Source organism: Amblyomma americanum, chromosome 9 (assembly GCF_052857255.1).
Source record: "Amblyomma americanum isolate KBUSLIRL-KWMA chromosome 9, ASM5285725v1, whole genome shotgun sequence".
In the NCBI taxonomy this organism is placed as follows: domain Eukaryota; kingdom Metazoa; phylum Arthropoda; class Arachnida; order Ixodida; family Ixodidae; genus Amblyomma; species Amblyomma americanum.
Window position 1 is genome coordinate 140,829,499 of NC_135505.1, and position 20,657 is coordinate 140,850,155.

The following is a 20,657-nucleotide window of genomic DNA, read 5'->3' on the forward strand; positions in this document are numbered from 1 at the left end:
GCACAGCGTGCCGCGGCGTCGCAGCCTTCTGAATGGTGGTCATTTTAGGCACATTTAGCAAAGGTGTTACGGCCGCGGGAGCTTTGTGAGCCGTTACCGAACTTCTGGCATTTGAAACAGCATCTAGGGTTGGGCATATACGGGCGAACGGAGATTTTTGCATACCTTACCTCGTTTGCCTCCGGTAGGGTGCAAGAGGCAAGCGTCAGGACCAGGTGTTTTGTTGGAAATTCTTTGTTGTCTTTAGCGAATTTTAATTATATGGAGGTTGGTTACATTTTGCGGAGAGAGTCCTTCACGCATCTCTTCCTCTGTTAGGTGCAGAAAGTCATTGTCTGAGATGACACCACGTACTGTGTTCAATGATCTGTGTGGTGTTACAGAGATAGGGATATCGCCAAAAGTTTCAATGTTACAAAGCTTTGATATTTGTGTAATGTCGAGCAGTTCGAGCAGGAGTTCACCACTAGCCAACTTTGTGAATTCGTACTGAGGGCCCAAGGAATCTGTAAGAACTCTTGAAACAAGAGACAGGGATATTTGTCTGGCTGGCTGTTTTCTCACTGTGGACGATGTGGTACTACGTAAAAGTCTTTTTTTTTGCTCAAAAACTGGGATGTGACATCGTTCCGCACCCTTTACAGAGGGCGATCACTAATAAGCAGGAAGGAAGCCATAAAAAATTTTCTTCTTCGGCCATGGTGCCAGCCACTCATCATGGAGCCCAACAAGGGGACGGGACAGGAACTTTAAAACAGGCCATGCCCACGCCAGCTGTACACCACTGCTATAACCAAATATGACGCAACTCAGGGTGGTTGGCCACACAAGGTTAATCTTGGCCGCCTGGAAAAAAGGAAAAACCAAGGAAGGAGGAGGAGACAGGAGAGCTGTAAGAAAGAGATAGGAAAGTGAAAGATGGACGGAAGGACAGGTAAAGGCGACTACCGATTTCCCCTGGTCGGGTTACAGGTGCCGTCTACAGGAAGCTAGCTGGGGCCAAAGTGGTGTGTTGCCTCTGCCAAGGGCCTTTAAAGGTCCAAACGCACGGCATCGGCTCAACCACCAGGATCTCCTTTTCCTCGGACACGGCGATGCCACGCACAACGAAGCGCAGGTGCTTGGGTCCGTGGTGACGCACTGTTCACCATCATCCCCATGCGAGGATGTCCCTGCGGATGCTCGGTAACCCGTGGTGTCGCCACTCACCCACACCTGCAAGCTGCAGACGCCCCCCTGCGGGTTTGGGACCAAAGTGGTGTGTTGCCTCCACAGTGGGGCCTTAAAGGTCGAAACGGTCGGCATCGCATCAACCGCCAAGAACCCCTTTTCCCCGGACACGGCAATGCCAGGCACAGCTAGACGCGGATGCTCGGGTTCGTGGTGATGCACTGTTCACGATCATCCCCCCGCGGGGATGTCCCTGCAGATGCTCGGCAACACGTGGTGTCGCCACTCACCAACGCCTGCAAGCTGCAGACGCCCCCCTGCGGGTTTGGGGCCAAAGTGGTGTGTTGCCTCCACAGAGGGGCCTTAAAGGTCGAAACGCTCGGCATCGCCTCAACCGCCAGGAAACCCTTTTCCCCGGACACGGCGATGCCACGCACAGCTAGGCGCGGGTGCTCGGGTCCGTGGTGTTGCATTGTTCACCATCATCCCCCCACGGGGATGTCCCTGCGGATGCTCGGGAACCAGTGGTGTCGCCACTCACCAACACCTGCAAGCCGCAGACACCCATCTGCGGGATTGTGGCCAAAGTGGTGTGTTGCCTCCACAGACGGGCCTTAAAGGTCGTAACGCTCGGCATTGCCTCAACCGCCAGGAAACCCTTTTCCCCGGACACGGCGATGCCACGCACAGCTAGGCGCGGGTGCTCGGGTCCGTGGTGATGCATTGTTCACCATCATCCTCTTGCGGGGATGTCCCTGCAGATGCTCGGGAACCCGTGGTGTCGCCACTCACCAACACCTGCAAGTTGCAGACGCCTCCTTGCGAGGTTGGGGCCAAAGTGGTGTGTTGCCTCCGCCGAGCGGCTTTAATGGTACAAACAGTCGGCATCGGCTCAACCACCAGGAACCCCCTTTCCCCGGACACAGCGATGCCAGGCACAGCTAGGCGCGGGTGCTCGGGTCCGTGGTGATGCACTGTTCACCATCATCCCCTTGCGGGGATGTCCCTGCGGATGCTCGGGAACCCGTGATGTCGCCACTCACCAACGCCTGCAAGCTGCAGACGCCCCCCTGCGGGTGGATTCGTTATTTTATCTAGGCTATTGTTGTGTTCATATTAACCTCCTGTTAAGACAACTGCCTGATTGGCCAAGCCGTAAAACTGTACATCCGACTAGCCCCCATTGCTGTGTCACAGGTGACAGATGCTGCTACTTGTCGACATACAAAAACCTAGGTTTTTTTTTTGCTTTTTTTTCGAGCCACCAGACAATGCGGATGGCGCTGTAGGCAGCCAGGTCATGATCTACTGAGAGTATATGAAGTTTCATCTCCCTGAGGCTTAGTATACAAGACCGCTGTGCGTCTTTGTCGAATGACTGATAAATTAAGTGAGATAGACGTAGAGCGCTGTTCGTTACTCTTGAAAGCACATATGAAGCCTCCGGGAATCCTTGTATTTTAAGATATCCTTCAGGAGCTATGCGACACTGCTTCTAATTAAGAAATGTTTGGCACTATTGCGGAGGTATTCATTTGTACCCGGTGAACACGAATATACACAAATGGGAGTAAAATGTATGTAAGCTGCCCTCTAGCGCACATCGTTTTACAGAAGAGTGTGCGTTAGAGGGTAGCTTACCCTCTTTTTACTCCTTTCTGTTTTGAGTGTATGCATCAGGAATTTCTAAAATTTATGCACAGATACTGACACAGTGATCTGCATGGGCAGCAGAGGAGCCGAAAAGCTACATGCTTACCTTCCTGATGTCAAGGTTCTCGCCATTGTCACGTATCTCCATTCCATTGCCGACATGGAAGCACATCGTCATGTTCACAATGATCCACACCGGCTGTAAACGGCCCATCGTAACAGAAGAACGATTTCTACGTAGAACAGTATGTGTACAGTCAGCCGTTTACAGACGACCTTCGTATGCTGCCTCGAAGCAGTATCAGCCCTTATATAAGGGGGTGGCAAATGTTCGATGTGCAGTCGATGTCGAGCACTGAATTCATTTGGGACATTATTCTTTTTTCATTGCCGCCAATCAGAATCATTGTTCATGTACTGTCGCTTGTGTATCGGCAACACTGTGGTCTTGCGTTCTAAACCTTTTTTTTTATTTTCCTACTGTGGCAGCTACGACTTCTGAAGTTACGTGCTGTGCCCTTGGCTTCGTGTTTTGAACTTGCGCAAGCCGCAAGAAAGAAAACAGAAAATGACCTATTCCTGGAGTTGTGCGATTATTCTAATTTTTTCAACTGTCGCATGTAAAATGAGAAAGGGGGGTTGTTCAGAAATAAGTGCAGAGAGTGAGTTATGATTTTCTGGCCCACTGCTCTGCTCTAGAGAAAGGGAAAAAGTGAAGAGGAGTGAGTATCGTGGGTGATGACACGAGTAGAAGAGAAGCGGAGTGCATCCACACTGACCACTAATGTTACGAATTCAAGGCGCGAGTCGAGTTCCCTGATTTACGGGCAACAAAGTATTGCCCTAACTGCCTGCACAAGCCTCGAATTTTTAACATCGAATGCTATGTCGTCCGTTTCGATCAGGGTTCTCACAGCACAGGACTTTCCGGAAACTTCGCGTGCTTGCAAAGCTTCCTGGAATTAAAGAATAACTAAGGAAATAATGCCGATTAAACCCGTGTAAATGCCGGTAGTCGCCTGTATATGGTTTTTCAAATGTTGTATTTGCTTTAAATGCATCTACCACGCACGCGTGGCTGACGGATGAGCTTTTGTGCCACGTAGGAACATGGTCGAACGGTGGCGGTGGAAACTGAGCGAGAACCCTCTTATGCTACCTACAGCATCAACTGTAGCTTAAGAGGGTTCTCGCATAGATTCCGCCCTCGCCGTTCGACCATGTTCCTACGTGGCACTCATGGTAGTAATAGAGGACGTGCTGCGTCCGCCGCAATGGACGAGGGTGGCGCTGGTGAACACTCTCATGCTTCGTTTATGCGCAAAACATAAATACCCACGAAAGCAGAAGAATACACAGCCTTCGCCGTAGCTCAGTTGGCAGAGCACCGGAGGCATGTAGCTGTTTTTACTTCTGATTTTACTAATCTACCATTGATAAAAACTACAAAATTTAAAAAGAAAAAAAGCTGGCAGTCACGTGTCGACTGTAGATTTAATTTGTTACTTAATTTGAAAGACCACATCACATGTTGCATACTGTTATCCAGTCTAATCAACTTGTCATACCCGACAATTTCCACATGCAAAATTCCACATGCAAGCACCAAATCACTTGGACTCCTGGGCACGAGGGGCTCGAGGGAAACGAGGCCGCGGAAAGTCCAGATCGAGGATCTAGTAACCGAGCGACTAACCACCCCGACCTCAGCCCTCTCCCCTCTACGTACGGCGAGCGCCTCCTCCTTCTCCGAACACAAAGACAAGTCTATCCCCCACCACACCGTAAGCTAACGGCGGCAGAGGCGAGGGAATGGCGACAACTACAGACGAACACCTTTCCTAACCTACACAAGTACCACATCATCTTTCCCGACAGATATGACAGCATCTGCCCCTGGTGTGGCGGAATTCCAACAACATATCATGTAACATGGGGCTGCTCCGGTCCCAAGCCCCCCGAACTAGACAAACATCACTCCGAGGAATAGTGGGAGTCTGCACTGCTCAGCTCTGACTTGGCGACGCAGCGAAAGCTGATATCCCAAGCAAGAGCAACTGCGGTGGACATTGGGGTCCTGAAATAAGGACTCCACCCAAAATCTGTATTTTCGCCTCTCTATCCTACCTTTTTGGAATAAATGTTTTCTACTACTACTACTACTCATCGCATACATTCCCCACAGTTTTGCCCCCATCGTAGATCTCATCCATGACGGAACACCAGTTTAAGGTGCGGTGCCCAGCAGTCGCGTAATCGACATTTTGGTTCATTGATACCCAAGACATGCTTGAAATGGAACTATCTCCGTTTACACAGTGTACAAAGCGAATTCCAACTTGTCCAACAAGATAAACGTAATAATTGAGAAATAAGTGTCAAACACAAAATTAATAAACTATTAATAAAAACAAAAATTAATATTTAATCTCCCTTCCATCTGCAGTGCTTCGGTCCTGATAGCAAATAAAGATATGTTAATTCATCCGATACTCGAAGCGCATGTGTCGTGTACTTTTCGAGTCCGCCTCCGACAAGAGCACCTCCGGATGCCATTGGCTACCATCTTCAGTCGTCAACAAAAGGCTCCTTCAACCGTAAAGCTAACGTTCTCAACGAACTCGGGACATAGTGTTCGGCATTCTTGATCTAGATTATATTTGCTTGCGGAGCAAAGCAATCCTTGATACCTCAGAAGAAGTACTATTTTCTAACACCCCAAGGCATTAACATCAATTTTCACCTTTAGTGGTGGCTCAGTACTTAATAAGTTCAGTTACTAAGCCCGGAAGTCACAGGTTCCATCGAGGCAGTGGGACCCACTATTTCGTTGTAGGCCAAACGAAGAACCATCCGTGTGTTTTCTGATGTCAGCACAGGCTTAATGAGCCAATGTGGTCGAAATTAAACCTGAGTTTACTACAGGGGCAAGTAAATCCTTGTCCACATGCAGCCTGAGGGTATTGAACTCCGCATTATATTAGTACTACTAATGCCTACATTCAGCTACACACATTATGCCCTTAACGCAACCTGCCTTCTATTTGGTTGTCTCCCGTTTGCCTTAACAGACAGTAGCGGGCGAGAGGGCGATCTTGGGCCACCATCTTTGCCTTTATTGTTGGATGCTGTGTGTTTTCCTTCGCTTTTTCATAGACTCTCGTTTATTTACTGCTGTCTCCATCGCCATTTTCTGATGAGCAAGTAGAAATTCAGGAATCGTGCCATCGTGGTAGCTTTTAATAATACTTCCATAATACATCCGAGGTTCTCGTGAAGTGCATAGCTCTTGCCAACAAGAAGTGCCAGAGAACGAACAAAGTGATTTTATTTTGCCATGCTTCCCGTGGCTTACACGCGCATACGTATGTCAGCATCAGTTTATTGAGTGTTCATTGTTTAAGACCATGACAAGCGTTCAGTAGAATGTCACATGCGCATTTAGTTGCCACGCACATTTTACGCAGGAGCTAAATGTCATACATCGAGATAACGAACTCAGCCAACATTAGCTGTCATAACAGCTTACCCGAAAAGCCATGAAACCATCCACTGAAAAAAAAAACTTTAGAAGACAACCTCTGCTATACAACGAAAGAGAAAGAGGAGCTAAATGCTATACATCGAGATAGTTCACTCAGGCAACATTAGCTGTCATCGCAGCTTACCCGACAAGCGATGAAACCCTCCACTGAAAAAAAAAAACACTTCGGAGAGGAAAACCTCTGCTGTACAACGAGAGTGTATTGTGGAAAAATGATGTGTGTTAAAACTGTCATCGTCAGCGGATTCAACGGCTTACTGTGCTGTCATTACATGCAGCCGAAGGCGTTTCATAAATACCAATATTCATGAACATCCATAAGCAATTCTGCAAAATACAGCAACACTTCGATGAAAGATACAGCTACACTTCGATGAGATATGAAAACGTCAGGATCGTTGAAGTTTATGAGCGGCTACAAATTCCTCGCTGCGACAATGACGTTTTTGTTGACCTTTCCGAAACCGAAGACAAAGTGACTGAACTTGTGCAAGAGTGCTTCGCCTCAGACGCCTATTGAGAACGGTATGCTGTTGCAGCATTAGCTGTACACTGGAAAGAAAGCAGGAATTTTCATGTTAATATGGCGAAAAAATAACGTCTTATCCGCCTGTCCCAAAGCCAGTTTGAATGGCCATAGAGCCGAGGGCCTTCTAAATTCTAAATCGCCATGGAACTCGAAAAAGTTCTGTCGCTGCTACACGGAATCTCAATGGCCATTTAAATGGTTCTTGTGTCTTACGCCAAACTTGTGTGGCGCTACAATCGCTACTTTAGATTTTCCGCAAATAAAAGTACTTATAAATCTATGCAAAACGTTGAAATACACTTATTTGGACTCCCCGCAGATATTTAGTTTTTATTGAAGGGCAGTTGCGTTGTCATGAAAGACACTGCCTTTTGCAGCATTTGCTGTCGCAGTTTTGTAGCGCTCTGGCAACGCTGATACAGATGGCGTTTCCGTCTTCTGCGATGGAGAGTATAAAATGAATGCGCTTTAAACCAGACTGATACAATTTAAAAGTTATTGTTCAGACTGCTTGCATTAAAGTTTAGTAGAATAATATTTGTTTCATGCTATCGTACCGTGAATGTGTCGTGTACAAAAGTGTGCTTGGCGGCACTCGAAGCAACGCTAGCAACCTTGGGCAGCGCTCAAAATCCCTTGAAATCTCGATAGACTTCCGCGCTCCTTCGTTGATTCGATACACTATTGACTCGATGACCACTGAAATTGCCCCTGTAGCAGCGCTCGATCACCTTTGAGTCGATAGTCTATCGGTTCAAGGGCCTTCGAAATGCCCTTGTCGCAGGGGTATTAGTCAAGCGACTCATCTCGATAAGCAGCATATCATCTGCACACACGAACCACAAAGTAACCATGCACACTTCTCATGGATGGTAAATGCATACTGCAGCCATATGTTGAGCCTATTCCGAAGGCTGAGCATTTTTCAAGAAGACACGCGTTTGTGAGAGCCAGCTCAATCTCAAACCCCACCCCAGCCAGATGGGAATCCGTGCTCTCCGGACCGGAACTTGATGACCGGTGCAAGCTTGTAGACAGGGCGACATGACAGCAAGTTCTCTAGGAGCCCTAGACTGAGAGTCCTTCCTGAAGCGGGCAAACTTCTTATTGAGACAAAACTGTTTTTCATCATCATCGCCATCTGCTACTGCTGAACTGTGGCAAATCTAGGCTGCTAGATGTCGGTGCATGACGTTGTCATGTTCCTTTACAGCAACGGTTTGCCTTCATTTCACTTATTTTTCTTCTTAATTCCCCTTCCTTGAAAGTAAGGGACTGCCGTAGGCATCCATCCATGAAGACGAAGGTTAATGAAAGCGCTAAACAAGGCACAGGAAAGAGAACAAAAATATAGTTAGTAGCTTAGTAACCGCTGCTCAGCACAACGCTGCTGTTATAGACAACGAAGGCTAGTTCGGTTTAAATTGCACGCAATTTACCCTCTCTTTTCTTATTCCATGACGGTACTGCGGAACAAATAGTCGACCAGTCTGTATGCCGGAAGCATCCAACTATTTCACAGATAACTATAGCAGGCTGTCTTACTATTCGGTGGATGCTTGCAAGACAAAAGTTGACCCTAATGCATGTGTTGCTGCGGTTAGCATTTCCGAGAGAAAAAAAAAGCCGTCAAGATTTTGCTTACACAGCCATACCACGATCGCGTTTTTTTTCTACGCTGAGCACATCTCCTAACGTAGAACTTCTGAGGCCCCTTTTTACTTGTTAAAGAAGAAATTTCCGCCAGTTAGGGTTGATTAATTGGTAGTGACATATTAACTAGCGGAAAAAAACACCAGGGACAGCTTAGAGAAAACGGCGGGACACACGTTAGCCATGTGTCCCGCCGGTTACTTTTCTCTGTGCGTTGTTTTTTTTTTTCGCGCTAGTTACTACGTCGCAGAAATTTTATTGAGCACTCTAGGAGTCCGAATGGAAGCAGGGCTTCAATGACAAGTTTGTACAAAATTAATGCAAAAATTCTAAACATTCGTTGAATAGCCTGGAGTCGGAAGCAGTTTTTCATATAGTGAAATCGGTTGTAATTTTTCTAAAAGAAAGCCCAGCGGAGAAGAAATAACATTTTACGATATCCAGCGCACTGTGTTAAGTTGAGAGAAAGTACAGTTATCAAGGCGATTAAGTTATGGCAGACACAGACCCTGATAGAGCAGTTTGAAATATTGTGGAAAGTGTTGGTGTGCACTTAGCTGTCACTCCTAAGGTGTTAAGAGCGCATTACTAAAATCTTTCAAAAGAAACTTATTCTTACAGTGCTATTTTAGGATGTCCAGCTTTCGGGGACGAACAACTATGAATCTAAGCACGGTGACTGAAGATACGCGGGGGAGAATAGCAGGCCTAAATTTGAAACAGTGAAGTCGATCTGTGTGGATTCAAAGGAAAGGATGCAGGTACGGTATTCTATACATTCACTCAATAAGACGGAGGCTTGCGCTGAAGGTGTGGTGTTCCGTAAACAGAGTGTTCACGATGAGACTTCTCGAATTAAAAAAATAGGACGATGATCAATGCGCGACAGCCGTTTGACCAGTTTGAGAGAAAGCGTGAGGGTAATGGTCACCGTTACACTTCCTATTTGCTTAAAATCAATTGAAGACATGAAGAGGGAACGGACGAAACTAGTCAGGCAAAAGCCCATCAAAGTTAGCCGTAAGAGGGAGAGTAGAGAGTGTTGTGTTGTGTTGGGTTTTATGACACATAGGTGGCTGAGACCATCATGCGCCAAACGCAAGGTATAGAAAATTGTGCCGGATTTTATATGACAAAAATGAAACGGTGGTGTAAAAGACTTAAAATGTTATTTCGTACCATCTAGTGAAGGTAAAGGGCAGAATTTTTTTTTTTGAAATGGCTAATGGTAAAAGTTTAAACAAGGTCAGGTAACCTGAGCGGACATCCTCCGCAGAGGAAGAATGTCGAGGCCTAACAGAGTATACTGAGGGGCCAGTTGGTCATGCATATTCAAAACAAAAAACGTAGCATATGGACGGGACGAAGAAGGGCGAAGACAGGATGGTTGCTACACTTACAACTGAATAGAATGAAATGCGACAGTAAACCACACCCCATCCCAGAGCAACAACACGCATGCGCATAACATAAATCAAGGTAAAAACAAACTGATAATCTTAAAACGTGTGGAAAAAGATAAAAGGAGAAGAAAAGAGAAAGAGCGATAGATAATAAAAGGTGCTAAGAAAACTCAAGAGCGTTTTAAAAACTTCAATTCCTTCTCCATCAGATACACAGATGGGGTACTAATGCACGTGCCTTCACTACATTTCGAAATTTCCTGGGCTTCCAAGATTTCCCTAGCCATTTGGGTTTTACCACGCCCTACAATCTTAGTACGATTAAGCAGGGGAAAACAACCATTGCACTTCTTGCAATGCACTGGTACGTGTTCCCCAGTTTGTTGGCGAAGTGAAGAGGCCTGTTCACCCAGCATCACGTTTATACACCTGCCCGTCTGCCCAACGTACACCGACCCACAACGGAGAGATCTGATAAACAATATCTGTTGCGCATGAGACGTACGGTTTTCTATGTTTTGTGCCACAACCTGTTTCTCTTTCCCTCTCTCGATCTGCTAAAGCTCAAAGCATTGCCAGCTTGAGGGGCGTAGAAAACACGACGTCAACCCCAAATTTCGCTGCCACTCTCTTCAAGTTGTGGAAGAGCCTGTGTACATATGGCATAACCTCAAACTTCCTATTCTTTTGGTCGCCTGGTGTGATATGTCGTAACAAACAGGAGCTCTTGTTTTTCTTTCAGCAGTTTCTTTCTGAGAGCCTCTTCAACTGCCACGAGAACATCGACAGGGAAGCCTGCTTCCTTAAGTCTCAGAGAGGGGTGAGGCGTCTGGCCGCTATGGGTAAGCTCAGCACTCTCCTCAGCAATGAGGAGGTGCTGAGGTTACTTTGAATATGAAATCTCTCTTAAAAAACCTGCATCAGTTAAAAATTTAAAAACTCTATCCAATGAGAACATGCGGTGATCACCTAAAAATAATGAACGGTGCATTGGTATTTTAAATGCGTAAATTTCAGGAAAGTGCTGTCGTAATTGCATATCCAGGCTGGGGCATATGATTAATTTGTGAACAAGTGAGATGTGGACGCCACATCTAGGGCATTGTGGTGCCAGAGTATACTGTAAAAGATGCGAGTGTGTGATGTATGTATGTCCTATCCTCGGTCTGCAGACAGCAACTTCTTTGAATATATTTTGTTTTTCTGTGGCATACCTCCCAATCCGTGGTTTTATTTTGTGCAATTTGTTGTCTGTTTGTTCATCCAAATCCTGCTTCCACTCTGTGCGAAGCGCAGTCCTAATATATAACCTCAAGTCCTGGTGTGTAAGTTGTTTTATATCCCTCCTACTCAGTTCGGCACCTGATGCTGCAAGCCTATCAGCTTCTTCATTTCCATGTATTCCACAGTGACCTGGTACCCAGCATACTGTGCAGACATAAAGCATTTCAAGGGGGAACTCATTCCAGGGTTTTTACGGGGTTTCCCAGAAGACAGGGCCATAATCACACTTAAGGAATGTCAGTATGTAACCGAGCTGGGGACTTTCTTTCCCAGGATGAATCTAACAGCCAACAGAAAACCATGGCATTGCGTAGTAAATATGCTTGTGTGTCTATTCATTGTTTTTATTTCAGAAAATTGACAACAGTGCACTGCACATGAAACTGAGGATGTCTTTGAGGTATCAGTGTAAAACTCTGTGCTCTGATATTTTGCTTGTAGGGACAGGATATCCTGTTTTATGCCAATTGGTGACCCATTCTCACCAACCCCACGAAAAGATGTGTCGCAGTCAATTGGATACACTTGCCAGGGAGCAATTATGTATTTAGAAAAAGTTACCAAAATGTTGGAGACCGGTATGTCCATGTCTTGGACAAGTGTTGCGACTCTAATGGATATAAGGTGGGGTTTCAGGCGGTCGGTTTGAAAAAGCAGTGTACTGGTTGGGTTTCGCAAAAGCGCATTGCATGGATGGTCAGCGTGAGATAATACCTTCGCAGTGTACGTTATACTTGTGTATTTCCGTCGTCGTTCAAGTGACCATCGGTCCGCCTCAACGTACAAACTTGCAATTGGGCTTGTACGGAAAGCACCAGTAGCCAACCGCAGACCAAGGTGGTACACAGCGTGAGCATTTTTAAGGTGCTTTTCGCGCTGACTCGTACACTACTGAACCGTAGTCTATACGTGATAGAACTACACTATTTGGAAGACTCAGCAGGCAGTCTCGATCTGTACCCCAAGACTCGTGGGACAGGAGTTTTAAAAGGTTCATTGATTTCATACATTTAGGTCTAAGTAGCTTAATGTGTTTGATGAATGTAAGCTCTTCGTCTACCATGAGGCCAAGAAATTTGTGCTCTTTTTGAACAGCAATACTCTGCCCGTTAAGTGTGATGTCGGGTTTAGGTCTAATACCACGTTTTTTTTCTTGTGAAGAGCACGCTTACAGTCTTTGATGAATTGAGTTTAAATCCGTTTTGGTCTGCCCACTTTACTACTTTGTTTACTCCTAGTTGAATTTTCCGCTCACAGATTGCCAAATTACATGACTTGTAACTTATTTGTACATCGTCGACATAAACGGAGTAGGATATAGATCTAGGCAGCACGCTCTTTGAAGAATTCATTTTCGCTATAAAAAGAGTGCAGCTAAGAACGCCGCCTTGAGGGACACCATTCTCTTGTATAAACTGCTTGGATAACGAGTTCCCTACACGGGCCACGAATGTTCGTTCAGACAGATAACTTTGAACGGTGGACAGCATATTTCCCGATGTACCAAAGAAGAACAGGTCACGGTTGATACCATAGCGCCAGTGGTATCGTAAGGTTTCTCTAAATCAAAGAAAACAGATAAAGAGTGTGTTTATGCACAAAGGCGCCCCTTACGTAAGATTCGAAGGCAACGAGCTGGTCAGTGGTTGACCGGTTAGCTCTAAATCCAGCTTGGTGTGGGTCAAGAAGACCGTTGATTTCAAGAAAATGCACAAGGCGACAATTTACCATTTTTTCAAAGACCTTACATAAGCAGCTGGTTAGGGCAATTGACCGATAACTGGCCGCAAGTTAGGCTTATTTGCCTTGCTTTAATACCATGCTTTAATCGCTTCTTTCCAGGCTTTTGTAAGACGTCCAGCAGCCCATATCTTCTTCTTCTTCTCTGGTTGAAGGAAGCATGAAAAGTGGGAAAACACTGCCTTGTCTACTGGAGGGCTAGCCTCCACGCCCACTGCCTGCGTGTCGTGGAAAGAGGAAGGGGAGAAGAAAAAAGACTGAAAGGAGAGGGTAGGCGCGCACAGGATAGTTTCAAGGGTTTTTTTATGTAAGTGCCTGAGCATTCCATATGAAAACCTGTCAGGGCCTGCTGCTGTTGAGTTCCCACAAGTGCCTAAGGCAACTTTCAACTCTTGTAAAGTAAATGGGCTATTGTATCCTCCTACTTTTTTTATTTATTTATTCAAGTTACCCCTAAAGGCCCTCCAGAAGAGGGTATTACATAGGGGGGGGGGGGGTACAATCATAAGTAATCGCGATACATTTCAACAAGTAAGTGTAAAAAAAACGCTAATTAAAACATAAGGCATCACACAAAGAAAAATTGAACACTAACAAAAACAGCAAACATTTACACATTTCCGTCACAGCGAAGAAGCTCTTGGAATTTTTTATTGTCAGTTTCTGTGGCGATGACTGATGGCAAACTATTCCATTCAGTGATAGTACGGGGAATAAATGAATTGGCATAAGACGCTGAATGACAGTTTACGCGTTTAACAGGTTTGCGCTCCTCAGCTAGCTTGTATCCCATGAAGGAATCTGTATAATATGCTGAGCTAAAAGTGCATTCGAAGTGTTGCCTTGGTGCTCCAATGTATCGCCAGCAGTGCTAACGAGAGGAATTAGATGTGAACTATGCCTTTCAGTCTACTGTACACTTTCAGTGCTTTCAGTCTACTGTACACTTTATATGCATCTGTGCAAGAATTTACAGAAGAAAGACATGATTGCCAACTTTCCCGTTTGGATATACGGCGAGTACGCCTGCCATTTGCTTTAGCTCGCTTAAAGTTTACCAAGTTGTGAATCGTAGGATAACGCCGGAATTGTGACCATGCATTATTTTGGTCCTTACGAGCTTTCTTACACTGCGCATTCCACCACGGTCTTCGTTTGTTTTCTGTTTTACCTGATGTCTGTGGGATGGATTTTTGTGCAGCGTCTATTATATGCAGTGTGATCAGGGACTGAGATTCATCTATACCTTGTTCTGTAATTGATGAACAGGTCAATGCTGATGTTTCCCGGAACATCTTCCAATCAGCAATTTGTTCTTTAAACTTCCTGCGGTTATTTACCGTCGGGCTGATATTTTCTGTATATTTTAAAGAAATGCGAAAGTGATAACTTGCATACAGATTTTCAATAACAGCCCACTCCGTAGCTGCCAAGAGCAATGGAGAGCCAATAGCAGGGTCTATCGCTGTGTAGAGCTGTGTGTTGAATTAAAGTATGTTGGTTCTTTTCTATTGAACATGCATGAGCCAGATGACAACAAGAATTTTTCGATTAGCGCTCCTCGATAATCTGTTCTGGTACCTCCTCATAATGGGTGGTTAGCATTATAATCACCAACTAACAAGAATGGCTCGGGAAGCTGAACAATGCGTTTTTCGAGTTGATCAGTCGACAGCCGATGATCTGGTCGGATATATAGAGATCATATGATTATTACTCTGCCAAAAGTTAGGGCTCGTATCTCCACTGCTTCTAAATCAGTTGCCAGTGGAAGACATTGCGACTCAATGGAATTCAGCACCACAATAGCAACGCCACCTGATGAGTGCACACTGCCTTGCCTGTCCTTCCGATATACTGCGTACTTCATTAGAAAGTTTGTGTGTGTTGTGTTTAAGTGCGTTTCTTGTAGGCAAAGTATGCTTGGTTCATACTCTGCGAGTATTTCACATATGTCATCCAGGTTCTTAAGTAGACCTCGGCAGTTCCATTGGATAATGCTCTCTAAAGCCATAGTTCTTGGTGAGGAAGCGAAGATTAGTGGGAGTTATTTGGATGTCGCCGCCTTTATCAGGCGGCTTGACTGGCGGATGTCTTTTCGGTTTAAGGCGATCTAGAACACTCCGCCTTTCTATGGGGGCCTCCTTCAGCGCCTCCGACGCTGAGGGTCCCGATGTCATGTCCACTGCTTCCCGGTGGAGACGCGGAAGCAGACGTGGAGTTTTCAAGAGGGAGAGACTCCCTCTCATTTGTCTGTGTTTTCCCAGAGGTCTGCGAAAAGTTGACCTCCGGGACATGGAAGTCTGGTGCAGCCGGAGGCTGCTTTGTGAGGGGTCGTAGTGAATGCCCATCAGCGATACTGACTTGCGTGCCCACTGAGACGAGACGCCGCCGGGCCCCCGGCGTGCTGCGTCAGCGTAGGATCTTTCGGAGAGAAGCGAGAGCTTCTTCCGGGCTTCCGAGATTGTGATGTTTTCTGTTACTTTCAGGTGAATTATTTTTTTCTAGTTTTGAAATTTCTGGCATGATCGCGAGTAGGCGGCATGTGGCCCGTGGCAGTTTGGACACTCTACTTGAGCGGCACTGCAGTTGTCGGTTGCGTGCTCATGAGCACAGCACTTCGCACATGTGAGTTTTTCCCGGCACGTTTTTGATCCGTGTCCGTACTTTTGGCAATTGAAACATCTCGGGTTGGGGATATATGGACGGACTTTGCAGTGGATGAACTCTGCATTTGCAGCCTCTGGAAGATGGGATCGTTCAAAAGTCATGAGGATGTGGGGTGTCACCGCCTCATCGTTCCGCCTTATGGTGATGCGAGGAAGGGCGATGACACCTTGATCTCAGAAGCCTTCCAGGAGGTCAGCTCCTGTTTCTTGGATCACATCACGTTCTGATATGACACCTTGCACAGTATTGAGATTCCGGCGGGGAGTGATGGTCACCAGGAGGTGAACAAACTGTTTTTGCCTCAGAAGGAAGTCAGAGTGGTCTTTCTCGGACACTTCAATAAGAAGGTCACCAGATGAGAGTTTCTTTCCTTTGTACTTCTTCCCAATCCGTTTCTCAGGGGTTCGAGCGATAACGAAAACAGACATCGCTGCAACGGGGTCATTATCTATAAGGGAGTGTACCAATAAGAAGTGAGGAAAGTGGTCAACGTCAGGTCGGGTAATGGTGAATGTTTCATCCGTGCGGTTAGTTTTCAGGGACCGATCAGGTTTTTTTGAAGAAGGGGTACTCATGCGCTATAGATATACTGACGGTTCCTAAATGTCGCCTGTGGTTCACCCTCTTATTCACAGGGAGGTCCCGGAGCCCCCCGCCTGGTAAACAGACGGGGAGCCCGTCGGCCGGGGCTTGACCACGGCCCCGACCACCACCGTTCAGGGTTTCTACCCTTCAGCTTACAACCTATCGCCACGGTGCGGATGATAGCTTCGGTATGGGGGCTAAAGGTCCGCGGTGGCGCCAAGCACCACTAAATTGAGACTCAAGGTGCCCTTGCGGGTGTTCGCTTTGTTTTCCATTGTCCTAATGTGCTGCGCTCCGTTCAGTTGATTCAGTGAAAGAGAACTTTATTTATATGGATGCCTGTGGCAAAGATTGCTGTGTATGTTGTTTTATTTTTACCCGCTTTTCATCTCATGACACTGCTCTTGTTCAGTGTTTGCTCCCGAGGGAAATTTACACCCATTGTTTGTTACTGTTTCTTTTTTGTTATTTTTACTCTGCATCGTGACTCTGCCTGTAATTTTTTGTGTTCGGGGTCACAACCGAGCTGAGTGCGTTTCTCATCACGTCAATCACACTGTCAAAAAAATATAATACATATCTCCATATCATGGTTGCTCGGCTGTCACGTGAAAACAGCCAACTCTAAATCATCACCTCTACGCTCCAGTAAAATTAGTTTGCAGGAGGGGCCCGTCCCTGTCACTCTATGCGTCTCGTATTTGAGTGTTTCGCCCCAAGCAGCCAAAGCGTGATGGCAAGCATGGTAAGAATGCTTTGATCTCCTGAAGCTACTCGACGGTAATGAGACATCGTAGTGGAAGGCACTGGATTAGTTTCAACTACGTGGGGTACTTTACCGTGTACAGGCATATGGAAGCTTACAAGTGGTTTTGCATTTCGTCCTCGGGAGCATGCGGCGGCTTGGTTGGAGATTCAATTCCAGGACATTGTACTAAGCAGCATAACGCCTTAGCCACTTTGCCTCCGCGGCCGGTAAAGCTCGGTTCAGAGAACAAATAAGAGTATGCATTCTAGCAGGAATTTAAGAGCTGTAGCTGGCTTTGGTAAGACGTGTAATTGCACTGGACAAATTACCGGTTATCTGGTTGCGTAACTGAATGGATACCACAGATAGAAACGTGGCTTCAAGAGTAAGAGTATAAGGTGGAGGGGTGAGGCTGGAAAATTTCGGGGAAAACCACAACCACTAACCTATGATGCTAGCAGTAAGGTTGATTTAAAGTTGATAGCGATGAAGACTGAATGCAACTGGGACAGTTGCTTCACTCAGATTGCACAGATCAGAACCGAGAAGAATATAGGTAGGAGAACATAGGTGCTCCTATCTATATACAAGAGCATATTACGTAGGATCACTATGCTACTGTCCGCGCATGTATTCTCTTTGGACTGTGAGCGTACCATGATTTGGAATTAGCATGTTTAGCGTTCTGTTTCGTCATGTGTTCCTGCTTCTACTTAAGGCCTATAGAATGTTTTAATCTCTTGAAGCTGCACCACGGTAATGAGAGGCATCGTGGTGGAAGGCACTGGATTAGTTTCAACTACGTGGGATTCTTTACCACGCACAAGCATACAGCAGCATACAGGCGGTTTTGCATTTCGTCTTCGTGCAAATGTGGCGGCTAGGGTGAGATTCCATTTTAGGATATTGTACTAAGCAGCCTAACGTCTTAGCCACTTTGCCTCTGCGGCCAGTAAAGCTCGATTTAACGAACTTAAAGAACAAAGCACTTTCATATAGAGATAGTTTTCGTCGCTGCTATTAAAGAAGCAGTAGAAATTTTTTTAGACAGAGGCGACGCCATATACTTATCTTGCGGTGCAAACATTCACTACTACAAGACACCGACCAGGAGGCAATTTCACGTCCACTGAAAGTCAGAAATTCCTAAGATAATGCCTTCGCGAAGACAAGGCCCCATGCCGAAACGTTGGCTATGCACCGTGAAGCTCTCCACCCCTCTCTCGTTCATTTTATTTTTGTGAAAAACAATTCTGTTGCCCAGTAAAAATTTTCTAACTAAAAGTACATTCGTTTTTCTGACACATCATTGCGCTGGAAAACACCAAACTTACCGTTCTGATATCAAGATTTCCGCCATTGTCTTGTATTTCATTCCCAGTTGCTATGTGAAAGCACAGCATGATGTGCACAGAGATGCGCAGCGTCTGCGAGCGGAACATCGTACACAAGAACGACTTCTTCATGAAGCGTAGGCTGTGGTTCGGAGGCGCCTCTTTGTATGCGTCCTCGCTGCAGCAGACAGTTCTATGGAAGCGCCTGGCTGTTAGCGCGTGCCATTGCATCAGTATGGTCCATTTTATTGTTGGCGCATAAAACTTTTCTCTCACTGTAAACAGTCTCAATTACAGAACAAATTCTGCAGAAAATAGAGCTTGTTTATCCACATCAGAACAGGTGTTAGTGCTTCCAAAGGTCATTCAATTCGTTAAAACGATTTCTTCACTCCGATAACGCCGAAGAACCTGAGGAAATAAATTATTCAGTCACTTAAATATGATACAGATTTCGCTGAAATCTGGCATGGTTACCCCATATGCATTGCATTATACGGAATTATTTCACATGAGAGCTCGTCATGTTTTCGACAAGCATAATTTCGCAGAAATGTTATTACGTCCCCCGTCCTCAAAATTGACTTCGTTGACGCCTACAAAGAGCATATCTGAAACGCGAAGGCTTTGCAGAATCTTTGCCTTGTCGACAAAGGTTTATCTACGCATTTATTTATAAATATTTACTTATTAAAACTCACTGCGGAACATGACAAACATAAACGACAAGACAAGTTGTTGGACGAGTTGGTAACAGTATTCCTTAACTGCAGCGCGACGGAGGAGACACACAAGAAAAGGCATAACACAGCGCTGCGGCTTGTCTTTTCTCGAGTATGTTTCCATCGTAAGTCAATATTGCAGTTGAGCAGCAGAAACCTTGCAGAAATAAAATGAAGCTATTCCATTTCAATGGCCATAAACAGGGACATTCACTGGAATATACCAGATGCTAATATTCATTGATGACACACTATCGCGGTATGTGATAGTCTGTCCGCTAGACATAAGTTTTATCCCAAATTTTTATGCTAAAACAAAACTCCAAAATTATAACCATGTGTGTTCATTAACGCTTAATAGGCACCGGTAAGCACGCGCTCAGCGTCAAACAAATCCGCGAGCTCGAGCCCTTTTTTCGCCTATAAAACTCCACTGGAAACAAAGCTCAATGTCTTTGGAAGGTACAGAAAACGCTCCCAGGCACTCGCCAGTGCTAAATGGAGGTGTTCGCAGAAACATCGTCGTTTCGTGCCCACGTATTAACTTTACCACAAAACGGCGCAAAGCCAACCACCACTTGCCTTCGCCTTATTGTAGAGGACACCTCAGTTTCGCAGCCTTGCTTCAGTACTCATTTGAGTACTAACACAGCATATAATGGACCACTGTGGCGATGTAAAGTAGCTTTGCGAGCGCAGTCAGGCACTGCTTCTTTATATCGCTACACTCGAAGAAGCTCGACATAACCATGTTTCTTTGCCTGCGTTATGAAATTCTTCCAAGTCTAAAATTGATCCTTCAACTCGTTGGGATTTCTGTTTTGGAGAAACAGAGCAAAGAATTAGAATTTCAGGGAGGTTAAGAACACAGATGTTTGGTTAAATTTATCATTTCCTGTAGGAAGCTACCCAAGGAACAAAATTTCTGAGGGCACTTAGGTCCATTTTAAACGAAAAATGCAGCGCGAACGGAGACGACGGACGAAGAAGAAGTGCACAACACAAGAGCTGTCTCACAACTAAAATTTTATTCTGAAGGAAACACATATAAAAGCGACCGAAAAAACGGCGAAATCAGCAATCACATGAGGCAATCAACACAAGGAAAAAACTTAAAAACTGAAAAAGATAGCGCGGGGCGCCCTCTTCTTGACCCATAGCAAATCAAGTATTGTCTAGGAACCATATCTCTGCATCAAATAATGTGATAGAAGGTAGGCTGATGCACGCGCTAATTTTCTTCTTAATGAAAAACGCTTCCATAACCTCTCTGGTACGCTGGTCCTGGTGCCGGTACAGTACCTCGGTTTTCTGAAATATCGCCTTACATTTCTTTTTAACTCCACACTGAGCGCAATATTTTGATACAGCTGACGATGCTTTTTCGTGCTCTGTTAGGCGGATATTGTAACGGCACTGGCACAGCGTACCAGAGAGATTATGGAAGCGTTTTTCATAAAGAAGAAAATTAGCGCGTGCATCAGCCTACCTACTATCACATTATTTGATGCGGAGATACGGTTCCTAGACAATACCTGATTTGTCATGGGTCATAGAAAAGCGCGCCCCGCGCTATCTTTTTCAGTTTTTGAGTTGTTCCTTGTGTTTACTGCCTCATGTGA

The 20,657-nt window shown here is 45.6% G+C and overlaps 1 protein-coding gene across 1 annotated transcript in view; it reads right to left on the reverse strand.

Annotated features, from left to right (window-relative positions):
• Positions 1–3,154, reverse strand: part of LOC144105652 (uncharacterized) — a 33,928-nt gene extending 30,774 nt beyond the window's left edge. The window contains exon 1 of the mRNA XM_077638763.1: positions 2,930–3,154. Within this exon, the coding sequence (XP_077494889.1) occupies positions 2,930–3,037 (108 nt within the window). The 5' untranslated portion in view covers positions 3,038–3,154. The remainder of the gene's footprint in view (positions 1–2,929) is intronic.
• Positions 3,155–20,657: the final 17,503 nt, after the last annotated feature.